The sequence below is a fragment of the Candoia aspera genome, chromosome 1 (genome assembly GCF_035149785.1).
Source record: "Candoia aspera isolate rCanAsp1 chromosome 1, rCanAsp1.hap2, whole genome shotgun sequence".
Classification (NCBI taxonomy): Eukaryota; Metazoa; Chordata; class Lepidosauria; order Squamata; family Boidae; genus Candoia; species Candoia aspera.
The window spans coordinates 262384630-262408110 of NC_086153.1; the positions used below are offsets into that span (position 1 = coordinate 262384630).

The 23481-nt window shown below is 37.2% G+C and overlaps 1 protein-coding gene across 1 annotated transcript in view; it reads right to left on the minus strand.

The window, feature by feature from the left end:
- Positions 1-23481, minus strand: part of SHANK2 (SH3 and multiple ankyrin repeat domains 2) — a 362929-nt gene that overhangs the window by 266244 nt on the left and 73204 nt on the right. The window contains exon 10 of the mRNA XM_063289598.1: positions 15376-15442. Within this exon, the coding sequence (XP_063145668.1) occupies positions 15376-15442 (67 nt within the window). The remainder of the gene's footprint in view (positions 1-15375; positions 15443-23481) is intronic.

A 23481-nucleotide genomic window follows, 5' to 3' on the forward strand; every position in this document is an offset into this window, starting at 1 on the left:
ACTTTCCAGACAAAATACTGTGCAATATGTCAATAGTCATATTGTTCCAGCAGATCTAACACACTAGCATTTTTAAAGGAATTAGGGAACTAAACTTTTACTTTGGTTCAATACCTTGCCTGTGGCTCTTTTAGGCATGCTCTGGGGGAAAAAATCCTAGAATGCCATTGTCCTGGGTTTTGATGCAACTGGGATAATTGATCATGTGCAAAGTCCCCTGTATTGAGAAACCTGAAAGACTCATATAGTTTTGATCACAGGCAAAAGGGCAGGAGTCATAGAAGAGCAGCAGATAAACTTTATGCTCTTGGATCACGAAGAAATGTCACTAAGGTTTTTTCACTATTGCAATTACTCTTTGTTAGAATATGACTGAGTGGCTGGGAATAACTCCGCTAATATTTCTTAAGATATTTTTGTTTTGACTGCAATATTATTATTTTCCTTGCATCTGTTTGTATCTTGATCTTTTTATTTGCTTGCTGTATTTAACCATAAAAATAAGACAGAAAAACTGTTCTAGCTTTAGATAAATATTTAGGTTTTTCTAGAAATTCATCCTGCCCAGCCATCCTAACCCAAGGCTTAGGGAAAATGCCAAGTTCTTAAAGATCACCTGAAGGTAGACAAGGTGGGGGACATACAAATCTCCAGCAGATAACTGGATATAGTAACCTATACTTGTTTAATGTCACAATAATAAAATAACAAGAGAAGTATAATCTTTCAATGGAATTGTCCAAGTTACACTTCTCCTCTATAGAACATAGAAAAATCTTTTAAACTGGGAATTATTGCATATATTAAATCTCTACCTTTCTACCCTTTACAAACAAAAGCAAGATACTTCTGCGTGGAAGAGAATTTGAATCACCCTACTGAAAGAAACATCAAAACTTCCAGTGTAATATTAGGACTTATAGATAGCCAATTAAATAAGATTTATGGAAGACTGATTTTGTATACGGTAACTGCAGCAAGACTAATAAATGCACAAAGATGGAAAAATACTAAAATACCCATAACGGAGGAAAGGATTGTGAAGATGGCTGAACCTGCGAAAAAGGTGAAATTGACCTGTTTGGTCAGGGATAAAACAAGTATTTTTCTAAAAGGCTGGAAACCTTTTATAGACTTTTTGCTGAAAATGGAAAAAATGAATTGGTAATTTATGGATTTGCTGATAAAAAGGGGTTGAATATGGGAAGGAGAGAACCATGTTGTAACTTTAAAGAGGGAGGAGAGATAATGAATTTGTTCATAACTGCTGTAAAGAAGATTGTAAGTCGTTTCTTTACATATTTTTTCTTCTTTCTACCTGCACTGTCTTTTCCACTTCTTTTATCTCTCTCTCTTTCTTAATTTCACACTATATAATTCCATGTTTTATTTATGTAAAAATCTTTAATAAAAAGTACATATAAAAAAATTACAGTATAATACAAAAACTACATTTAAGGTTCAATAATGTATTAATTTCTTAAAATGAGCTTTCCTTCAGCAGCCAAGGCATACTATTTCCAATCAACCTGATATCAACTCAAGCTAAAAGGGGTTATTCTATTTCAAGAAACTTAATCCACTGATATCAAATTAGATGTGAATGTCACCCTATAATTTTTATTGTCATGCTACATCTGTTACAGGAATCATATTGAATTCTGCTCTGCTAACTCAGCCAGGATTAATTTATATGCTCTAATATGAGACCTAAGCTTGTCAGAAGTTCTAGCAAAAGAAAACAGGCCAAAGCTGCCAGCAGGCTGATGAGAAATTTGGGATTGTAGCTTTATGACTAGGCCTGTCCATGTTATGTATCCCTAACATTTGGTATTTTTGCTTCTTCCCTTTCTATCATGGCAAAGGAAATAATTGAAAAGCATAATTGATGTGATTGTTTATGATGAAAGATTAGGGAATTAGTGAAGGATACAAGAATGATGAGAGGTTGTGAATGCAGGCCAGACCATTATCTGGTGGTGTCAAAAGTAAATTTTCAGAAATAATTGATATGGAAAAGAATGGGAAAGTAAACAGTAGTGAAAGTAAAATGGCTGCAAGAAGAGAAGTACCAGGTATTAATCTGCCACAGAATGAATGGAAAGTGGGCATAAAGAAAGAAATGTGGAAACTGCCAGAAACAGGGGAATAATGTTACAGCGTGCCACAGAATTGTGTTGTATTTATTCAGTTTGCTGTGCTGCTCCAATCCAAAGAATCAGAGCAATTTACAAACTTTCACCATCCAACAATCAACAGCACCCCCAGGGTTAAGATTATTCCTCCATCCCATTCTACAAAGCCCTTCAAAACAGCCAGGTCTTGACTGCTTTTCGGAGATATAGCAAGAAGGCTGATCTTATGCCTCAAGGGAGGTTGTTCCAGAAAAAGGGCTATCACTGAGATGGCTCATGTACAGGGCTGTACAGCATCCATGATGTCCACATTATTTTGGAGGTATGACTCTTAATATGTCTTCTCTTCTTGATCTACCCAGAACAGGCTATCTCAGAGATACTCAGGCTTTTAACCATACAGGACTTTAAAGATTAGCCCCATCTCTGCCAACCTTCCAGAAGTCTCTTAAAATGTAGCTATGTCAGCAGGCTTGAGGATTTTGAGAAAATGGAGAACTGATGAGATCTCTACACTGTACATAATATCAAGATGCTCTCTCCTAGCCTTTTAAATTAATATTAATGTTTTTATTATGGTATAATTTTTAATGTTTGATTTTTATGGTCTTTTTATTGTATGCCACCCAGAGTCACATATGTGAGATGGCTGACTATATAAATGTGATGAATGAATGAATGAATGAATGAATGAATGAATGAATGAAATCACCAACATTATGAACAGCACCCAGAAGCTAATTGCTATCAACACAGCTCCTGTAGGAGAGATGTCTCATAGGCAATACCACAAATGCCAAGAACTGCATTTTGAATCATCTGCCACTTCTAACTGGTCTTCAGGGACAGCCCAATGTAAAGAGAATTGCAATAGTCCAGATGTGAAGTAACAAGGGCATGAGTGACAATCACAAATAGTAATGAATGATAGTAATTAATAAAGAAACAGTCAGGAACAGCCTTACATTCCAAGAATGGTCACAACTCAAACAAAATGCTATTTGGAAGTATGAAAAAAATATATTCCATGGAATACTGAAATGAAAGAGGATGTACTTGAAATAAAACTTCATGTCACTTTGTGTGAGATGAGTAGTCATATAAATTTGACAAATAAAAACTGTATATAAATTTATATTCAAAAAATAAGGTCAGGAAATATTATAGAAAAAAGAAGGCAAAGAACAGTTAGGATTTTTAAAGGTAGTTAAAATGCTGTGCTTCTGCCCACTTTACTATATGAAAGTGAGAGCTGGGTATATCAAATGAAACATATAAGTTGAATGGAGTGAGAATTGAATGGTTGGAAGGATAGAAGGGTACTGAGGTATACTGAATGGTGTTGGTTTAAACTAGTTTTAGTCAGATTTTTTTTAATCTCCTACCTTTAATTTCTTTTGATTACTGTTTCTTACACTTTCTGCACCTTGCATAATGTTACTTATTCCAGAAAGGAACAACATGATGGATATGCATGTATGTAAGTTCTCTTTGTCTTCTTCCTATGCAAGAGTCATTGCCAATTGTTCATGTCAGAGTTATTAGACTGAAAATCACATGAAATTAGGCAAGGGTCAACATGGAACATTCATGACACTTTATGAGTATTTGTTTTCTTCTCCTTCCCTGTTAATAATACACAATATATAGTAGATTGATCATTTCAGCTCAGAAAGTCGCAAGTTTTGCAGGCTTGAATTAAGCTATTACATCCCTTATGGTGGGCATAAAGTTAACAAAGTAATACACAGTTTGAAAACAAGAGTTTCAACCTGCATTATAGACTATTATTATCTGACATAGCAATATCAATTTCATGCATTATAACTAAAGTTAGAACTAATTGAAACATGGAAATTATTTTTAAAAATTGAAAACACATTTAAGGTTTTTTTTAACATTTTTGGAGACTGAATTTAAAATAAAAATAATCCATAAATATTGGAAACTGGTAGAACTTTTTATACATGATGTCAAATTTTTGTGTCCATTAATTATTTGTACAAAGTCTGGCCTGTTTGTTTAACTTAGAATCTAGAACAGCATTGCTGGCTGATGATGGCATATATCATTTTAGAGGAAAAGCATGTGAAGGCACTTCTAATTTTGTTTGTGAAATTGTTGGGGCCTGTGATGGTGCAGTTGGTGTAAATGTAGAGGAAAGTATACTTCTGGGTTTGTTGCAGGGAGTTTGACATCAGGACTAAAAACCAGACAAAGTGGCATCAGAACATTTTAACCTCCCAGGACACTTGATTATAGATCTCAAGATAGATGTTTTGAAACAATTAAACTACACCAGCACTATTAAGCAAGAGATTGTGGAACTCAGCTACATCAAAAAGTTTCAGGCCATTTCAGAAAGTCTTCACACTTTGCAATTGCTAATTCATCAGGTAGTTGTAATCTATCTCACATGTAACTTACAGTATATCTATATAACCCCCCCTGCTCCCCACCCCTAGCCTCATTCCAATTTACATTGGTTTAACTACTCTGTGCACCTAATGAAGTGAGATACAGCTCACAAATAATAAAAAATTGTTAGTCTGAAATGGTGTTATCAGATTCCTTCCAATTTACGGTTATATGCTATTTCTTGCAAGACAGTATAAAACTAGTATAAATAATACAGTGCAATTTTATAAATAATATCCTTCCCTGATATTAAGAAATAAATTGTCTACCATCACAATTTATATTTAAAACTAGTCCTCTGTTTGTGTGTTTTAAAAAGGTAGATTTAATTTCTAGCCTCCAATACTACCCATCTTCCATTTCTTGATTGCCTCAAGTTTTAAACATGTAGTATGATCCATACTGGAATTGGACTGGAGATATTATTATTCATAAGAACTATCATTCCCAGGATTATTTCCTGAAAAATTGGTCACAAATTGCAACCTCTTCTCAAGTAAGACAACTGCAGTCTTCTCAAGTTCATGAATGTTTATTAGGGGAAAAAAAAACATCAACAGTATTTGAAGAATGGTATCAAAAATAATTGATGCAAGTATCAATTATTCTATATTCTATAAAACACGTATATCAAATATAACAATTCTCATAAAAAAAATTTTAAAACTATGGGAAGAGGACTTGGAATTGAAGCCTAATGAGTTACCATGGAGCTCTTAAATGGTATAAAATTCCCTCATAACGCTGACCATAAAAATAATTCACTTAAACCCTTTGAATATCATTTTTCTATTTTCTTTGCCCTTCTACAGAGCCATGGTGTGTAAATGAGATTGAGTTTCAGGGACCGACCCAACCTTGCTCAATTACAGGTAGATTCTCCATGGAGGTGTCTATATTTTAGGAGAGGGCAGAAAATGCATTCCATTGCTATTCGTCAGCAAATGAGCATTCTCAAAATGGTTTCATTCCACCTCTCCACCAATGAGAACAGTACATTTTGGTTCGTCAGTATGGCAAGGAGAGTCAATACAGTGTATCATTAACTAGGAAAAAGTTATACTGTATTGATACAAGGGCTAAGGACTGGTAATGAGGAAACTCTTGACAGATCATTATAATTATTCCTATACTGATGATTAGATGGATCCAGACTTAATCCTGAGAGACTAGTGAGTTGCCCAAGGGCCATCTAATGAGTTAATTAGTAGAGTTATATCTGAACTAGGTCACACCTTACATTCTTAGACATGCTATAACAGCTCATTAAAAAATAACAACAAGGTAGGAAAAGCCCAAGAATTCTGACTTGCCCTACCAACTATCTTCTGGATGCAAGTGAAGATGGAGCTCTTCTGGAGGGATTTTTAAACTTAGTTTTAACTCAATTAATATGACACTATCTTTTGAATTTCCTTCTTGTGTGCTCTTTATGTTTGTGTGATTTTAATTTATTTTATTTTTTGTACAATGGACATTTAATTTTCTACCATGGATATTTCTGTACACGCCAGGAGTCTCACAACTGTGTCAGTAAAAAGCAAACAAACAAATAAAAATACATGTTTAGACAAAGTCACCATCTTGTGATCTGCATCTGCTGTAAGTCAGCTGATCATGTTTATATATACCAGCCTCATCCAGGAAGCGAACTATGGAATTTTTTCTCAACTGAGTAAGTTTCTAAACACTCTGAAATCTGATCCCAGGCAGACAGAACTGCTACCTGAGACAAATTCTGGTAGTTGTACAGGGCCTGGGACACAGATGGAACATAGAAGAGGCAAGATATGGAGCCTAGATACAATATCCAATGAATATGAATATCCAGTGAAGCAAGCACTTGTGGATGGAGCCCATCAGTAATGGAGCAGAACCTATGGAAAATGCAATGCGCTGTATAGCCAAAGTTAGCATAATTAGATGTGTTTATGAGAATCTTTCTACCAAGCACTATATCCAAATGATCCCAGCCTGAAAGACCAACCAAATACAATGCTCCATTCTAAACTCTGTCATAAGTATAAAGTAAAAGTAAAAACTAATTAACTCGAGAAGATTTCAGACTTGACACTACACATTAAAATGCATACAGTTTAATGCAGAAGACTCGGAGAGTGTACATCTCTGTGGCAAACACAGAAAATGCCAGCAATTTAATATCTTTTTTTTTTTTTTAAAAGGGAATGGATATTTCTAGGTGTAAAATTGAGAGGGCAAAACAAGGCACTAATTACTGACCATGCAATACCTTATTGACTGTTGCTTTTCTGCCAGCTTTATAGTCTTGGAAATAGTGAAACAAACCCGTCTCATAGCATCTTAGTATCCACAAACAACCCAACTATTTATATGAATCCCAGCACATTTTAAAATAGAATCAGAAGAGCTGGAAGACAGAGCCTTTTGGAAATACCATATAGATCAAGCAAATACTGAAAAAGGACCAAAGAAAAAAAGAAAAAAAATACATTTCAAGATAGCAGATTATAAAATTGAACAAATTCTTGATACTAGATCCAAAACCCATGGAGAGAATATTACTTCAAGAATTGAGGAACCTAGCCTCAGGCTATTAAGTGAAAAAATGCACATGGTCAAGAAATTAAGCATCTATAAAACTTTTACATACATATGAGCAAACTTTTATTCTCAAATGCTGATAATGCACAAATGTTTTCTTCTCTCTCCATACCCAAAAGATTCTTTCCTTGTCCCTACCAATATACAAAAAGCTTTTCTGACCTCACTTTCATACTGACTGAATGCATGCATGCATATCGCGTACAAGGTCATAAATCCCCCGGGTCCAGCCTGCCCCACCCCCAGCATTCAGTTATGCATATGTTCCACTAAAGCCTGCAGATAATCCCTTCAAACATTTCTATTACAAGGAAAAGTGATTCCAGATTGATAATTCCATTCCCAATATCACATACTTCTTTGATCTAATCTTGCTCCTCCTCTCCCTGCCCCCTTGCCCCCAGCAATTTACATACTTTCTGTATGCTTATGAATTTGAAAACTAGTTTTCCATGTTTCAGGAATAAGCCTTTCTTCAACACAAATAGCTGGTGAAGATGTAGATTAATCTACCTCACAATCTATTGGCAACAAGAAAGGGTAGAATATAGATAAAAAGGGAGTTAGTCTGTGTTCCCTTTGTTTTTATTCAGCCTGTCCTTTCGCTATGAAATTGCTAATCTCAGGGTCTTCCTTTTGCCTTTGTTCCCAAGCCATGCATGCTTGGAGCCTTTTTATTAAATTATTCTCTCCCAGATAGAATGTAGCTAATTGGGTGCTAGACTTTGCCCATCCCTTTCAGGTTTTCCCTAAATTCATCTTCTTTCACGAAACTTCAACACTAATCCTTGCTCTCAGGAACATTCACACATGCATTTGCTTTCTCCAGCACTGTTCTTGCAGAGGACAGACTGAGGTCAGTATGGTATAGACAGTCCAAAAACATGAGCATTTGTCCAACAGAAGGCAGCATGCATGCATGCAGAGGGAAACAAGTCAAATACATACTTCTGTACCTCTGAAAGGAACATGGGAGGAGCAACAAGGAGCTCTTGTAGGAAATGCTTTTTTGGTAAATAATAGTAATAATAATAATAATAATAATAATAATAATACAAAAGGCAATTAATAGGCTAATTACAGAAATTGCAGAAAAGGAGGGGGAAGAGAAAGAATCGAAAGTGAGAGGGAAAGAAGTCAAAGGAAGTTATATTTCAGAGGAAAAAGGAAGAGGAGGTGAGGTGGCAGACACAGGGCAGCCAGGCTAGAAAGTAAGAAACATAAAAAACATAAACCAAAAGAAAGAATTATATAATTCTTCCTTATTATCCATCTAAAAATGTGAGTATCCTCATAATCAGAGTAATTCCAAAATGAAGACAGAAAACCTTTCTTTGACCTCATTAGATAAGATTTAGTGGAAGAGGGAGTGCAGAGATGGACAAACAGAGCACATGGCAGCAAAAATGCTCATGTAATCCCTGTGATTCGGAAGCTTTATGACCAGCTTCAATTTTAGAAAACAATACAAAAAGTTCAGATGGCTCTCGACCAGCAATTTTCAGGTGAACAAAACAAAGTTCAAGGAAGGCTGTCTGCTTATTTCTGAGCACTTATGTTTTGGAGCACAAAGGAGGAGGAGGAGGAGGAGGAGGAGGAAAATATTTTTATTTGGTAACCACTTGTACCTAAGCAGAATACAAGCAAAACAATAAAAATCACAGTGCAGTATAAACTAGTACAGGTAGTCCTCGCTTAACAATCATTTGTTTAGCGATTGTTCGGACTTACAACGGTGCTGGAAAAACTATTTGAGGCAGGTCCTCACACTTATGACCATTGCAGCATCCCTGTAGTCACGTGATCACAATTTGGGCGCTTGGCAACTGGTTTGCATTTATGACTGTTGCAGAGTCCTGTGGTCACGTAATCGCTATTTTTGACCCTCCTGACTGGCTTCCGGCAAGCAAAATCAATCAGGAACTGCATGACAACCACGTGGTTCACTTAACACCTGCGGTGATTCGTTTAATGGTTACCAAAAAAAGATCATAAAATCAGGTTGGATTCGCTTAATGACCACCTCGCTTAGCAACCGAAATTCCGGTCCCCAAATGCTACTGTAATTTAAGATGGCATTGCGCACTGCCATTGAAAAGAAAAGTTCTTTGAGCTTCATAAAGGTCCTGAAAAAAAGAGAGGGCCTATTTAAGTCTCAGGAGACAGACTCCAAACATAATTCAAAGGGATGTCAATTCTAAAGATAAAGAGCAAAATGTCAGGTGGCCCTTCTGACAACAGGGAAAACTAAGTGATCCTGATGGCACAATGAAGCCGACTGTACAGGAACATGAATTGTAATCAAGTTATTCAAAAAACTGGAGCTCCCTGTATGCATAGACCAGAAGGTGAACACCAGCAATTTCAACTGATAACAGCCCCCAAAATCCAATCATGCAAGGACTGGTGGAAGAATCAGGACAACAATCCATGTGATCATGTAGATTCCTGCAATAACACAAACCGCAGCAGCTGAATCAGGGAGAGTGCTCAGCAGGCTATCTAGCTGCCTTTAACTGTATTTGACCCAAACATCTTCATTTTTTTTTTACCTGTAGTTTAAAAAAACCCTACTCCATTTTAATGTAAGTACAGTATTACATATTATGGATTCAGTTCTGACACCTTTCCTTTTGTCTCTGCTTAGCAAAATTATACTTAAATATCTGGGAATCTTGTTCCCTAAAAGGCACAGAAAAATGTGACATGGTTTTCAAAGCTTGTGTCACTGTGCTTTTTAAAAGAATGATCAATAGGCATACTAACAGTCAGTAAAAAGATGCTATAGCATCCCATCATAAATGAAAATAATACAGCTCATATAATTGTTACTTTTAACCTACTTTATCTAATTATGTTAATTTCCATAAACTTTACTAAAAATGAATCCTTTATTTGTTTCATTTATAAAATCCATTTCCCTTCAAAAGTTAGAAAGGATACTCATTATTTCATATGATGTTACCATTCTCATTCCTATTTTAAACAAATACAGAAAATAATTAAAACTTCAGAAAAGCATTAAGTTCCTCCTCATACAATGCCCTTAGAAAGTTACGACTCAGAAATTCTTTTATTATCTCTGTCAACTTTTATTATCTCTGTCAACTTCTCTCTGTCAACTTAGTAGGCCATCACAAAACAGAAAAACAATTATTGAATCACAAAGCAGTAATACTTTGTCATTTCAAATTCCACTATGGCATTTGGCAAGTCTTTTAAAACTTTTTAAAACCTTAACAATTGAACTATGACCAACAGATTTTATTAAAGGTCTACAGGCACAATTTTTTAGCTTAACCATGCTGCAGTAATGGACTCTGTGTTCATCAGAAGCTTTTTAACCATCCCACATTAACTTAGAAGTTACATAGTTAACAAATCTGAATTCAAAAGCTCACCCTTTTAAAAATTAAGAAATTAATCTAGAACTTTAATAAAACTACACATGCATACAATTGCTATTTAACTCTTCTTGGCAATTATAGTAATATTTTTAATGTTAAGGGAACATTATTTTTCCTTCTGGCCACTCTTCACCTATCCTGCCAAACAGGCCAATATGCACTCAACGACATCAGCTTCACGCTTGACTGGAATCTATTGGGTAAATGGCAAAGTGGACCCTCCAGGCCTATGGCTGTTATTATAAGACTGAAAAATATATATGCTGGCCAATGTAATTGTAGTCTTTTCTTAGTGGATTATCTTGGACTACTCTCTACACAAGCACCAACTGTTTCTACTTGGCCTACCTCACAGGATTCTTCTGAGATCAAATGGGAGACAGGGATATAGAGTATCTTGAACTGTTTGGAGCTGGGGAAGAATGACTGGGTAATTAAAACTTATAAGTAGCCCAAGATTAGGAGAACATTATTTACGTTCCACAAGAATGAAAATTTCTGCATTCTATCAAGCAAGACAGGAGCAAGTAGCTTACCTACTTCCCAGCAAGCTATTTATTTCCCACGGCTATTTAACATTCATGTTTGACATGTCAGTTAGTTGTTCCATATTGGCTATCAACTTGATAATGCATAACTGCAATCATTTTTATTTTTAACATCAGTTAAATGCACCAAAGAGATTTAGACAGTGAGGTGTTATATCCTTGTCTGGCCTCAGAATAGAAGTTTTAAATTTTACAGTTACAGATAAACAAACAATGGCTTTAGATTCATGGCATCTGATACTTAAAATGTAAATATGTTAAACTGTCAATATCATTTTTATTTTGGCTATTAAAATAAAACTGCCATGAGAAATTCACTATAGCATTTGAAGATTAAGATTACTCATAACTAAAATGGTGAATGAACATGGCCACAATAATACTTCCTACCCTTTTTAGTTCTAAGGAAGGCAAGATAAAATAGTGCAACTCACACATGCTGCTGTTTTATTTAAGGTTCCTTTAGTATTCCTAATTTCAATTCATGTAAATTAGGATTTTAAAAATTCTGATACTTATGTTAGCCTGCAAGAACTATTTTTTTTATAAATCCCACTCTTAAATAATTCATTTGAAAAGCTATAAATAAATTAATAGAATTAAACCAGATGGTAGTTAATTCAAATTCCTAGTTAAGAAGCAATAATATTGACCTCAATCACTCTGGCTTCAAAATAAATGCTCAAGATGCAAATAAGCAGAAACGACAGCTGTTTCTTCAAAATATAAACAAAACCCATTTTCCATTATAAGCAGTATGTTTAGTGCCTTGATATCTGGAATACTAATATATTAATTCTAAAGCAATTGCCAGATATAGCACGTATAATAACGAATGAGTTTGAAGCATCAGCAGCCATTTGATATCCACAGATAAAAAATCAAATTTTAAAAAATGCTTGAAACACCCACAAATCATCACATATACACATCTCTGCATAATTATAGAGGAATACAAGAACCCTGACTTGAATCCTAGCAACAGTATCTAAGTATTAGTTAGTCTGCTAATCAACTACCAAAACTCACACACCACCACCTCAATGTGTTTCATATTTAAAATAAAACCCCTCCTGTTTCTATCTTCAGAGCAGCCGAAGGAAATGGAATATAATAAAACAAACCTTGTTCACTTGAAGAGGAACAACCCATGTCATTTAATCCATCGGATAATTCATCTTATCACAAACAGCCAAGGCAAAACAAAATAAAAAGAAGATTTAAAAATAGATTATCCAAGTCAAAGGATCCTCGGTTGGCAACATATTTAAAATGTGCAGAGCTGCATTTAAAGAGATAGTCCAGATTCCTATACATATTATTGCTAGTTTTTTGCATCTCCATCCTATAGAGGCCCTAGTTAATGCTGTATGGCAAATGCTTTCTAAACCTTCTGTGCTCATTTAGTCACAGACAGCTGCAGACTGGATGAAAACCATCAAGGATTAACTTTTCTATTAATCGTAGCTTTTAATCTATTACTTTCCCTTCAGATAAATAAAAAATAAAACGTGACAACTAATTGTAGGCAAGGATCATGTCAATGAAGGATATTTAGTTACTGGACACTGAAGATTTTCATTGTTAAAAGACAGAACACTGGTTATAACACCTGCAGTAAATGAAATGATGTAGCTCCCAAGAATAATTTAATGTGCTTATCTATTAAAAATACTCTGATATACCTGTAAGGTTTATATAAAAGTCTATGAAAATTGAGAAATTTGAATAATTTAAAATAAATCACATTTAGCGTAATTCTAAAAATACAAACACCTATCAAAGAAGTATGTATGACTGACAACCAGAAAGTCTTATTCACCCATTAAATGTCTATAAATATTAAGGACCAGGAACTTGCTTGTCCTTTCAAAAAAATGCTACAAAATAAATTTAAATATTTCTCTATCTTGGAACTGTATCTTTCCAAGTAAGAATTTGATTTTTTTTTAAAGTGAAACGCAGACACTGACCATTTTCTTGATCTAAAAATAGTTCTACTAGAGCAAGTGATGTACTAACAAGATGTCACAAGCCAAGAGCTTATTTAGATGCTATTTTTAGTTCAGAATGGGAAGAGATTGGAAGCAGGTCTCAGCTTCACAAGTTTTCCTAGCTTCTCTGTCTATAAAGGAACACTAGGCTAAAAATGTGTGAATGTAATGATAGAATACAGTTTTTTCTCATGCTGACACTTTCTATATCAAATAAAGTTTCCAAAACAACTTTAAAGCCAGCCCTCAAAATCCTCAGTGTGTGAGTGTGCTCATTGTGACTTGTTGAGTCATTTTCAGAAGTGGTTTGCCTTCTTCTTCTTCCTAGGGCTGAGAGACAGTGACCGTGTTTTCTCCGATTAAGTCCACTGCTGGTGAATAAAATGAAGCTGGTAAAACCCACACATATACAGCCATACTCCTGGATTTCAGGGCCATCTATACTTCTGCTGATCTTGCCAAGCCCAGGACAACCTGCAGACTGCAAGCCTCAGTCTTTCATAGAATGTAACTTCAAGCAGAATCTGTGTATCATCATTAAAAATCTGGTGCAAATCATGATGAGGGAATGAGGAAATGTGCATTGTGACATCACAATGCAAACCTAGTCTTTTGTACTTGCATCCCAATGTTGGACACAAGTACATAAGTCACATGGTTTATGCCACAATGCACATTTCATCATCTGCCCCACACATACTTGCACTTCCCTGTGGATGCCTATTGTTCTCCCTCCAACAAACTTACTGATCTATAGAGGTAGTCCTCGACTTACGACCACAATTGGGATCAGAATTTCCATTGTAAAGTTGTTGCAGTCGTAAGTCAAGTTACCACGTCACCAGACCCAATTTTATGACCATTGTTATGATGGTCATTAAGTGAATCACCACAGTTGTTAAGTTAATCCAGCTTTCTCAATGGGTGTTTTTTGCCAGAAAACAGCAAAAAATGTTGCAAAATGCAGTCATGTGACTGGGACACTGCAACTGGTTGTAAATGTGAGCTGGCTGCCAAGCACCCAAAATGCAATCATGTGACCACGGGGGAGTGATACAACATTTTGTGACACTTGGAAGTGCTTCACGGGCCATAAAGCACCCATTCCGAGGCCGTCGTAACTTCAGACCATTGTTAAATGAACAGTCATAAGTCGAGGACTACCTGTAAGATGTCCATCCTATCAGGATTTAGCTTCAGTTTGCTTTCCTTCATTGTCTCATATCCTATGTTCAGAAAAAATAGAATAGTGTATCATCTCATACTGATGTTTAAGTCTCCAAAAATTCTCCCAACGTTTTTAGATTGTTTTCAAAAAGCACAGGGAAAATAGAATCTTGCTGCACCCCAAAGGACAAAGCTCTGGTGACAAAATAAAGGACCCTAGAAGAACCCTCTGGACACATCTCAGAGAGTTGTAGCCACATCATACTTCAAACCCTCAAAGAATTTATCTCTATCCATTTTCTTCCAAGTATGAATAATTGTCATGAGTACTGATGGTGAGCAGGAGGGGGCCTCTATCCAGGGGGGAAAATGCATGCGTAGTACTGAGGAATTAAGCAGCCATTCAAAGAGAAACAGATCAGACCCGTCTTAACTTTTGGGGTTTATCTGTCTGGGTTTTTCCCACGCTTCTTCAGTTTGTTAGGATTTTCTGTCTTATGTAGCAGTAATAAACACTAGAGACCTATTCCTCGTCTCAGCGTGATTCCTGACTGTTAGGACAATAATGTTCTAAAACTGTACGATTTTTACTTTACTCAATATTCTCTAACTAAAAAGTTCCAATAACCAAAAATATTCCCACTTCAGGAAAGGTCCTCCCTCTTTCTCCAATCACACATTTGACATACCTTCTACATCTAAAAACTCTTAAAGAACAAGGTATTGCATTGCACTGCATTGATCATTCCCCAAATTTATATAAGAGCATTAGAAACATTTTCTAATCTTTTTTTCTGATACCTTTCTGACAGAAGTAACATTTTGACAGATACTAGAAAATGATTAGTTTGTTGACATACCCACTACTCCTTGTTGACATATATGTGAAGCCCAATGCACACAACTCTTACCACTCTTTATATTGCTGTTTTAAAATCCATTTTCCTGTATTGGATAATTTTTTAGAGTTTTTCAAAGTGCACTTTTAATCAACTTAGGTTTTCATATGTCAACAATTATTTAACATATTATACAAAAACTTTTTCATTTAATCCTCATTCTGTATAATTGACTACTGTAATAACTTCCATACAATACTGAATGGAAATCCCAATGTACATACCAGTATCAGTCTCCTTATGGTTCTTGATATATTCAGCAAGCTCAAAATTTCCAGCAATTATTGCCACCTGAAAAATGAGAGAACAGGTTACATCTAATATTTCAGTGCATAACCTATTATATGTTATATATGTTTCAAATTATAGGAATCAATATATAGATAATGAGAGATTTTCATTGCACAGCCTTTTGCATGTTTTCCAACTTCTAATGACTCATATACATACTGTCCATTAAAAAGAAGCTTTTTATTTCTGTAAAATTGTACTTTAAACATAAGACTGGTCAACTGATGATCACAAAAAACAGAAACCTCTGTTGGCCACAGAATTAGCACAAGCACATAGGCAACACTTCCTAATAGTGACATGTGACAATATTTTTCCACCAATAGGCAAGCATCAAAATAAATGCAAATACAAAACAAAAATCTTAGAAGTACATGTTACTGTCAGTCCACAAAAGTTCATGAATGTTTGTTTTCAATTTTTATATTCTTAATTTTGCAGTCCAAAAGTCTTGCTGCAATATTTGATTTTTATATACAAAAATTAAGTAGAAAAAGATTAAGGAATTGTCCTAGCCAAAAAATATTTGAATGCTATATTTTTTAACTGAAAATATGATCACAGAATATTAGAACTAAAAGTTGGAAGGGGCCATTTTGGCCATCAAGTATCACCCTCTGCTCACTGGAGGAATCTAAATGAAAACATATCTGTCCAACCTTTGCTTGAACATATCCTGTGAAACTAACCCCGCCACCTCACAAGATAATGACTTGAAGTTAATATATAGGCATGGATAATCCTCACAGCCCAGAGTCATAAAGACTAGGGAACACTATAAAAGTAATAAATAAGTAAGTTTACTGTAGGTATTTATTATTGTTACTATTCTTTTTGTGCTTGGAGGAAGAGGAGGAGGAAAATGATGATGATGATGATGATTTTCCTTGTTTATCCCCTCGGTTATATCATGTAATAATCCACTCAGTTTAAGCCTAATAAGCCCAAGCTGCTTTAGAGCATTAACAGTATTGGTCTAGGAACTACACTGCATTTTCAGTTTGCAACTGAAATTTCCACACAAGGTATTATCTGATGACATTACCCTCCATTTCAGAAAATGATCTCACCTCACTTACTAACCTAACCACTCAGTTATCTACAAACATTACTAGAGATTGATGAATATTATTGTTATTCATCTACATGACTGTAAAAAACTATTCTCTGTTCCTTATCTTTTCGACTAAATGTTATCAGAACTTCATGTACTGTAGGTCATACTGAAATATAAAGAGAATGTGAGTGAACTTATAATGCCAATGTTTTGGTGGATGTTTCATTTATTTCAAAAACCAAGTCATCCAATATGCAATGTTCCATTGTGAAAAAGTAATTAACCCTTAAATTAGTAACTGGATTCACCACCTTTACCTTTAAAAACTTAACTCAGTAATGATTTAGTTTTCAAGCATGACTTACTTATTTCAGATTCTGCTCCAGAACCTGTGAAATTTAAGTCTGGACTCCCAACTTGGCCATTACAAAACCCTGAATTTTCTGTTTTCCTAGTTGCTGTAAACTTGTTTGCATGTCTAGAATCATTCTATCACTGCATGACCCACTTGTGCTTCAGCTGTTAAGATAGATTGCCTAATACTCTCCTTAGGAGTCTCTGATACAAATCAGAACTCGTGCTTCCTTCCCTGATGGCAAGCCATCCTTTCTTAAAGGTACAGACTAGGTAGAAGAAAAGGAGAAAAACATGTACATACTGCCCAGTCACTTGATAGCCACCCAGAGTCACTTGCTGAGATGGGCAGCTATAAAAATTTAATAAATAAATAAAACAATTCAATCTAAATTGGATATTAAGAAAAATCCCTAAATAATATAGACTAATAACTTAGGTACTTTTTTAAAAATTGAAAACTTAATTGTCATGAGTAAGGATGGCGAGCAGGGGGCTCCCGTCCATACTGTCAAGCGCATGCGTAGCACTGATGAATTGTTCAGCCATTCAAAGAGACACAGATCGGGACCGCCTTAACCCTTGGGGGTTATATGGCTGGGTTTTCCCCACGCTTCTTCAGTTTGTTAGGATTCCTGTTAAGTACTAGCAATAAATATTAGAGACCAGTTCCTTGTCTCAGTGTGTTTCCTGGTTGTTAGGACATCAATCCTAACAAACTCCTACTCCCATCGAAAGAGGGAGGAACAAGCAATTAAGGAGATACGTTTAGAAATGTCTTCAGAAAACCAAGAAATGCGGCTCGCCATCCAACAATTAGCAGCAGCCCTACAACAACACCAACAACAAGCAGATCTCCAGATCAACACATTACAAGCTGCCATGCTACAGCAGTTACAACAACCAGCTCCGATTAACCCACAACCGGCACCAGCACCAGCACCAGCAGCAGCAGCCCCGCCAATAGTCTTGAGTTCCCAGGGCAGTCTACCAGAGAAATTTGGAGGAGAAGCAGGACAGCTGAGAACCTTTCTCACACAGTGCACTATGTTCTTCGACAGCAGACCCGCAGAGTTCCCCACAGACAGAACCAAAGTCACCTTCATCCTAGGTCTGCTAAAGGGACCAGCAGCCAAATGGGCTATTCCCATGGTGGAGAACAACGACCCGATTCTCAACGACTACCAGAACTTTTTGGCAGGGTTCCAAGCACACTTTGACGACCCCATCAGAGAAGCCACGGCCAGCCGGGAAATTCGGAGGCTCAAGCAAGGTAACAAGAGGGTGGGACTCTACATTGCGGATTTCAAGTTATTAGCAGGAGATCTGGACTGGAATGAGAGTGCATTAAAAGACCAATTCAAACAGGGGCTGGATGAGGAAATTAAGAATGAATTAGTGCGCCAGGGAACACCAGCTACGTTAGCAGCCCTATGTCAGTTATCGGTGGTCATAGATGCCAGGCTAGAGGAGCTTAGGCAGATGCAACCGGGGAAAAACAAAACCCTCAGGGCGTTTTCAGGAATTCCAACCCTCCCCATAGCAGCCGCTCACTCAACACAAGAGGAGCCAATGCAGATTGGGGCAAGCAGGAGACTGATTTCCGAAGCTGAGAGGCAGAGAAGGAGAGAGAGAGCCCTTTGTTTCTACTGCGGAGCCCAGGGGCACATGGTGAGAGCTTGCCAAGCGAGAGACCAAGCAGCCTTAGTAAGACCCCCAGGGCAGGCAGCTGAAACAAGAACCATCCCGGCCTCTGTTTTCCAACCAGGGAAAATCCGTCTGTCTCCCTCCACAGAGCTCAGCAGGGAGACCATAAATCAATTAAGGAGGGCTCATTCCGAGGATTCCAGACAAGCCTTTTACTACTTACCAGTAAAAATCCAGGTCAACCCAGAGCACCAAGTCAAGCTAGAGGCCCTCGTGGATTCTGGAGCTTCAACTAATTTTATTGATGCGCAGACCGTACAAGACTGCAACGTCCCGACCAGAGAATTACCATGCCCCATAGAAGTGGAGACCATTGACGGCCAGCCACTCAAGGCAGGGCCGATTAAAAGGCTCACAGAACCGGTGCAGCTGACAGTGGGAGACCACACTGAGTGGATCCAGCTTTATGTTACTGCATCGCTAAATGTGCCGGTAATCCTAGGCACGCCTTGGCTGAGGATCCACAACCCGTTGATGAACTGGACTACAGGAGCAATCTCCTTCCCAGCTAAGGAATGCCAGCACCACAAGATTCAAGCCGCTCCACACTCTCCAGCAGCCAACGCAGTCACAGTAGCAGGGGGAGTCCACTTGCCAGCCAAGTATGCAGATTTTGCAGACGTTTTCAGCGAACAAGAGGCCACAGCACTACCCCCTCATAGGGACTGTGACTGCACCATTGAGTTGATACCAGGAGCCAAGATTCCAGCAAGGAAACAATATCCCATGTCCCCCAAGGAACAGCCACCTTAAAGGATTACTTGGACTCCAATCTCCAAAAGGGTTTCATCCGACCATCTACTTCCCCAGCGTCTGCTCCTACCTTCTTTGTACCAAAGAAGCCTGACCCGTTGGCACCTACAACCCAGGAAACACACTGAGACAAGGAACTGGTCCCTAATATTTATTGCTAGTACTTAACAGGAATCCTAACAAACTGAAGAAGCGTGGGGAAAACCCAGCCATATAACCCCCAAGGGTTAAGGCGGTCCCGATCTGTGTCTCTTTGAATGGCTGAACAATTCATCAGTGCTACGCATGCGCTTGACAGTCTGGATGGGAGCCCCCTGCTCGCCATCCTTACTCATGACATTAATAGACAGAAAAATTGAAAAATTGTCATTAAGTGGTGTGGTGGTTAAGTGAGGTATCACATGACTGCACCCAATTTTACAACCTTGTTTGCTGTAGTTGTTAAGTGAATCACAGAGTTCCCCATTGACTTTGCCTGTCAGAAGCCAGCTGGGAAAGTCGCAAATGGCAATCACATGACCCTGGGACACTACAACCACTGTAAATACATGCAAGTTGCCAAGTGCCCAAATTTTGATAATGTGACCACATGGACACTGTGACAGTCAAAAGTGTGAGGAGCAGTCACAAGTCACTTTTTTCAGCACCATTGTAACTTCAAATGGTCCTAAACAAATGGTCATAAGTCAAGGACTACCTGTAACTGAAGCCCATTTAAGTATTGACGGAGATAAAAACATATTTTTTGTTGAATTAAATTAAATTTCACATCAGACTTTTTTCACATCTAACAAAGGCAATACAATGCTACAATGTCTACCAATAGTACGATATTGTTAAAGGCTTGATGGCCTTTCAAAAATCCAGATTAGTTTGGATGAATTACTATAGGTAATACCTTCTGCAAAGTAGCTGTCAAAAACTTTGCATCTCCATTTGATAAGAATGTTGGATAACAGCTTGCACAATTTGTAGGATTTTTTTTGTTTCAAAAGTAAGCATTATATAGCCTCATAGTATGATAAAAGTAGAATTCCTTTATCTAAAGATTCATTATTGATTCCTAACAAAACAGGAACCAGATATTCCTTGTATTTCTTTTTTGCCACTCAATAGAATCCCATCTGGTCTTGTGGCTTTACCAAATTTTACTGTTTTAATAGCATCAAATCTTCAGCAAGGAGGAACTGAGGAGCCTTAAGATGTCCGCCAAGTTAAAGCAATGGTATTCCCCATAGTAATATATGGCTGCGAGAGCTGGACCATAAGGAAGGCTGAGAGAAGGAAGATAGATGCTTTGGAACTGTGGTGTTGGAGGAAAATTCTGAGAATGCCTTGGACTGCAAGAAGATCAAACCAGTCTATTCTCCAGGAAATAAATCCAGACTGCTCACTGGAGGGAATGATATTAAAGGCAAAACTGAAGTACTTTGGCCACATAATGAGAAGCCAGGACACCCTGGAGAAGATGCTGATGCTAGGGAAAGTGGAAGACAAAAGGAAGAGGGGCTGACCAAGGGCAAGATGGATAGATGATATTCTAGAGGTGATGGACTTGTCCCTGGGGGAGGCGATGACCAACAGGAAGCTCTGGCGTGGGCTGGTCCATGAAGTCACAAAGAGTGAGAAGTGACTGAACAAATAACCAACAAAAAGCATCAAATATTTCCTTTAAAGCTATAGATTTATCTCAGGTTCTTTGAACGTGCTTCCAAAATCCTTGAAATATTTATTCCATATAAAAAATGATATATCTGCTCAGTAAGTACCTCTACATTTATGGATATAGAGACTTGAATAAAACTCCATAAACTGAGAATATATGATTTCATAAGGAAAGAACAGACATGTTCCTGGATTCTACTTAAACTTACAAACACTTGAAGTATAACTTACCTAAGAAAATAATTTACTTAAATAACAAAAACCTCAAGTTCAAAGACAAATATATACACTATAAGAACAGAATTAGTATAAGAAATAGTATAAGACAGAAGCAGCAGCCCTGGCTGCTGCTAACTCCATATTCATAAAAACAAAACAAAACAAAACAAAACAACACAAAATAGCTGATAAAATGAAAATATAAGAAAATACCTAGATTGTTAATAGTAGGATCCTTTCACTTCATCATCTTGCTCCCTACCTCATAAAACAAAGAAAATTTCCAAACTTAAAAAGAAATGTAGAAAGAAATGAATGTCTTTCTACATTTCTTTTTAAATTTGGAAATTTTCTTTGTTTTTATGGAACCTTTTTTTTAAGTGTTTCAAAAAGCTCTATTATACCTATAAGAATTCTTGCAGATACTCAGAAGGGGCTCAGGCTTCTCATTCTCCATTCCTCCAGAATTTTAAAAAGAAAAAAAAAAGACAAAAGTTCCGATCCATGAACTTACATGTCAGTGGACTGTCATGAAGTTGCAGTTGCTATCTTTGTTTTAGGTAATCAACACTTTTATAATGTTGCAGGCTTCCACGGGCAGCATCAATTAAATGGAGTTTGGTGGGTAAATAGCTATGGTCTAATCTTCTGATACTCTGCAGCTGTGGCCAGCATCTTATAATGTACAAATGCATAGAGAAGCCATCAAGATTCACAACTACTCTTAACAACTTTAACAAGAAGGAATAAATGTTAAAGGTCAATAAAACCTGGATCCCAGCTTTAGCCTATACTAATTAACCACAAGCAAAGCGAATTTAGGAGAGAGTTTGGTGTGCTGGTTAAGGCACCAGGCTAGAAACCAGAAGATCATGACTTCTAGTCCCACCTTAGGCACAAAGCCGGCTGGGTGTCGCTGGGCCAGTTGCTCTCTCTTCCTCTCCCTAGGAAGCAGGCAATGGCAAACAACTTCTGAAATCTTGCCGAGAAAACTACAAGGACCTGTCTAGGCAGTTGCCAGACTGACTCAAAGGCACCAACACCCAAAATGGGAATTTACAGTAGCCTCACCTAGAAAAGAGTTTGTCTCAAAGACTCTAAGGTTATTCAGAAATTCAGAAACCAGTTTCCTTTAAACTTCCTCACATCAGATCATTTGAAAATTCACCTGAATGAAGAACCAGTCAGGAACCATCTATCTCTGAATCCCATTAAACAATCCAGTTAGAAAATAATTCAAATTAAAGATCAAACAGCAGCCACAACAACCAAGGTTTATACTAGTGAGTGATTCACTTTGTGGCAATTCACTTCACCACAGCTGCTGGCAAAACATCAGGATGTCAGAAAATCAGACCAGGAGAATTTAGTATTAATACCCATCACCGCTGTCAGTCCCACTAGGTAGACCAAGCAGGAAATCAGCTCCACTCTAAAACTACTTTTATTGAGTTTGGCTATAACAACAGAAATGCTTGATGGGGGGGGCAATGAAGTTGCCTCTTCTTCCCCAAACACACCTGCAAAGTCTGAGTATTTCTCTGGAAAGGTAGCTGAGTCACTGTGCTAGACTGGGTTGGAGGGAGGGGAAGAATGCAAGGCTTGCAAATGATGTTGTGGGCATTTTGGGGATAAGAACAAAATAGTTCCTTGTGCCCAGCTCACATTTGATTGTGTAACTGCAGCCACTTGATTTCCAAGATAACCGGTACTACTTGCAAGGAAGCAGTCACATAGAATGGTAAAAGCTTCTGTTTAAGGTAATTTCGTCAAGCTAGGATGTAAGGATAGGCCAAAGATTGTGGGATAGAGAAAGGAAGTTCATGCAGTCAAGACATCTCTCCTGAGCATGAACCTCATTCCTTAATAATTAATTATTTCCCATTAATTCTGGTCCTACCTCTTAGGGCAATAGAGAATAAATCCACTCCTTATTCTGTGTGATAACCCTTCAGATATTTAAAGACTACTATCACATCTCCCCTCAGTTACCTTTTCTGAAGGTTAAATATACCTATATCCTTTAAACAATCCACACAGGACTTGGTTTCCAGACCCTTCACCATCTTGGTTGCCTTTCTCTGAACTTCGTCACTGTCCAATTTGTCACCATTTTAAAATTGTACTGCTCGGAACTAGACACACTATTCCAGGTTAGGTATGACCAGGGCAGAGTAAAATGGAAAAATTACTTCTTGTGATTTGGATTCTCTGCTCCTGTTAACGTACCCTAAAATAGCATTTGCCTTTTTTAAAAAATTGCTATTCGCATCATACTGCTGGC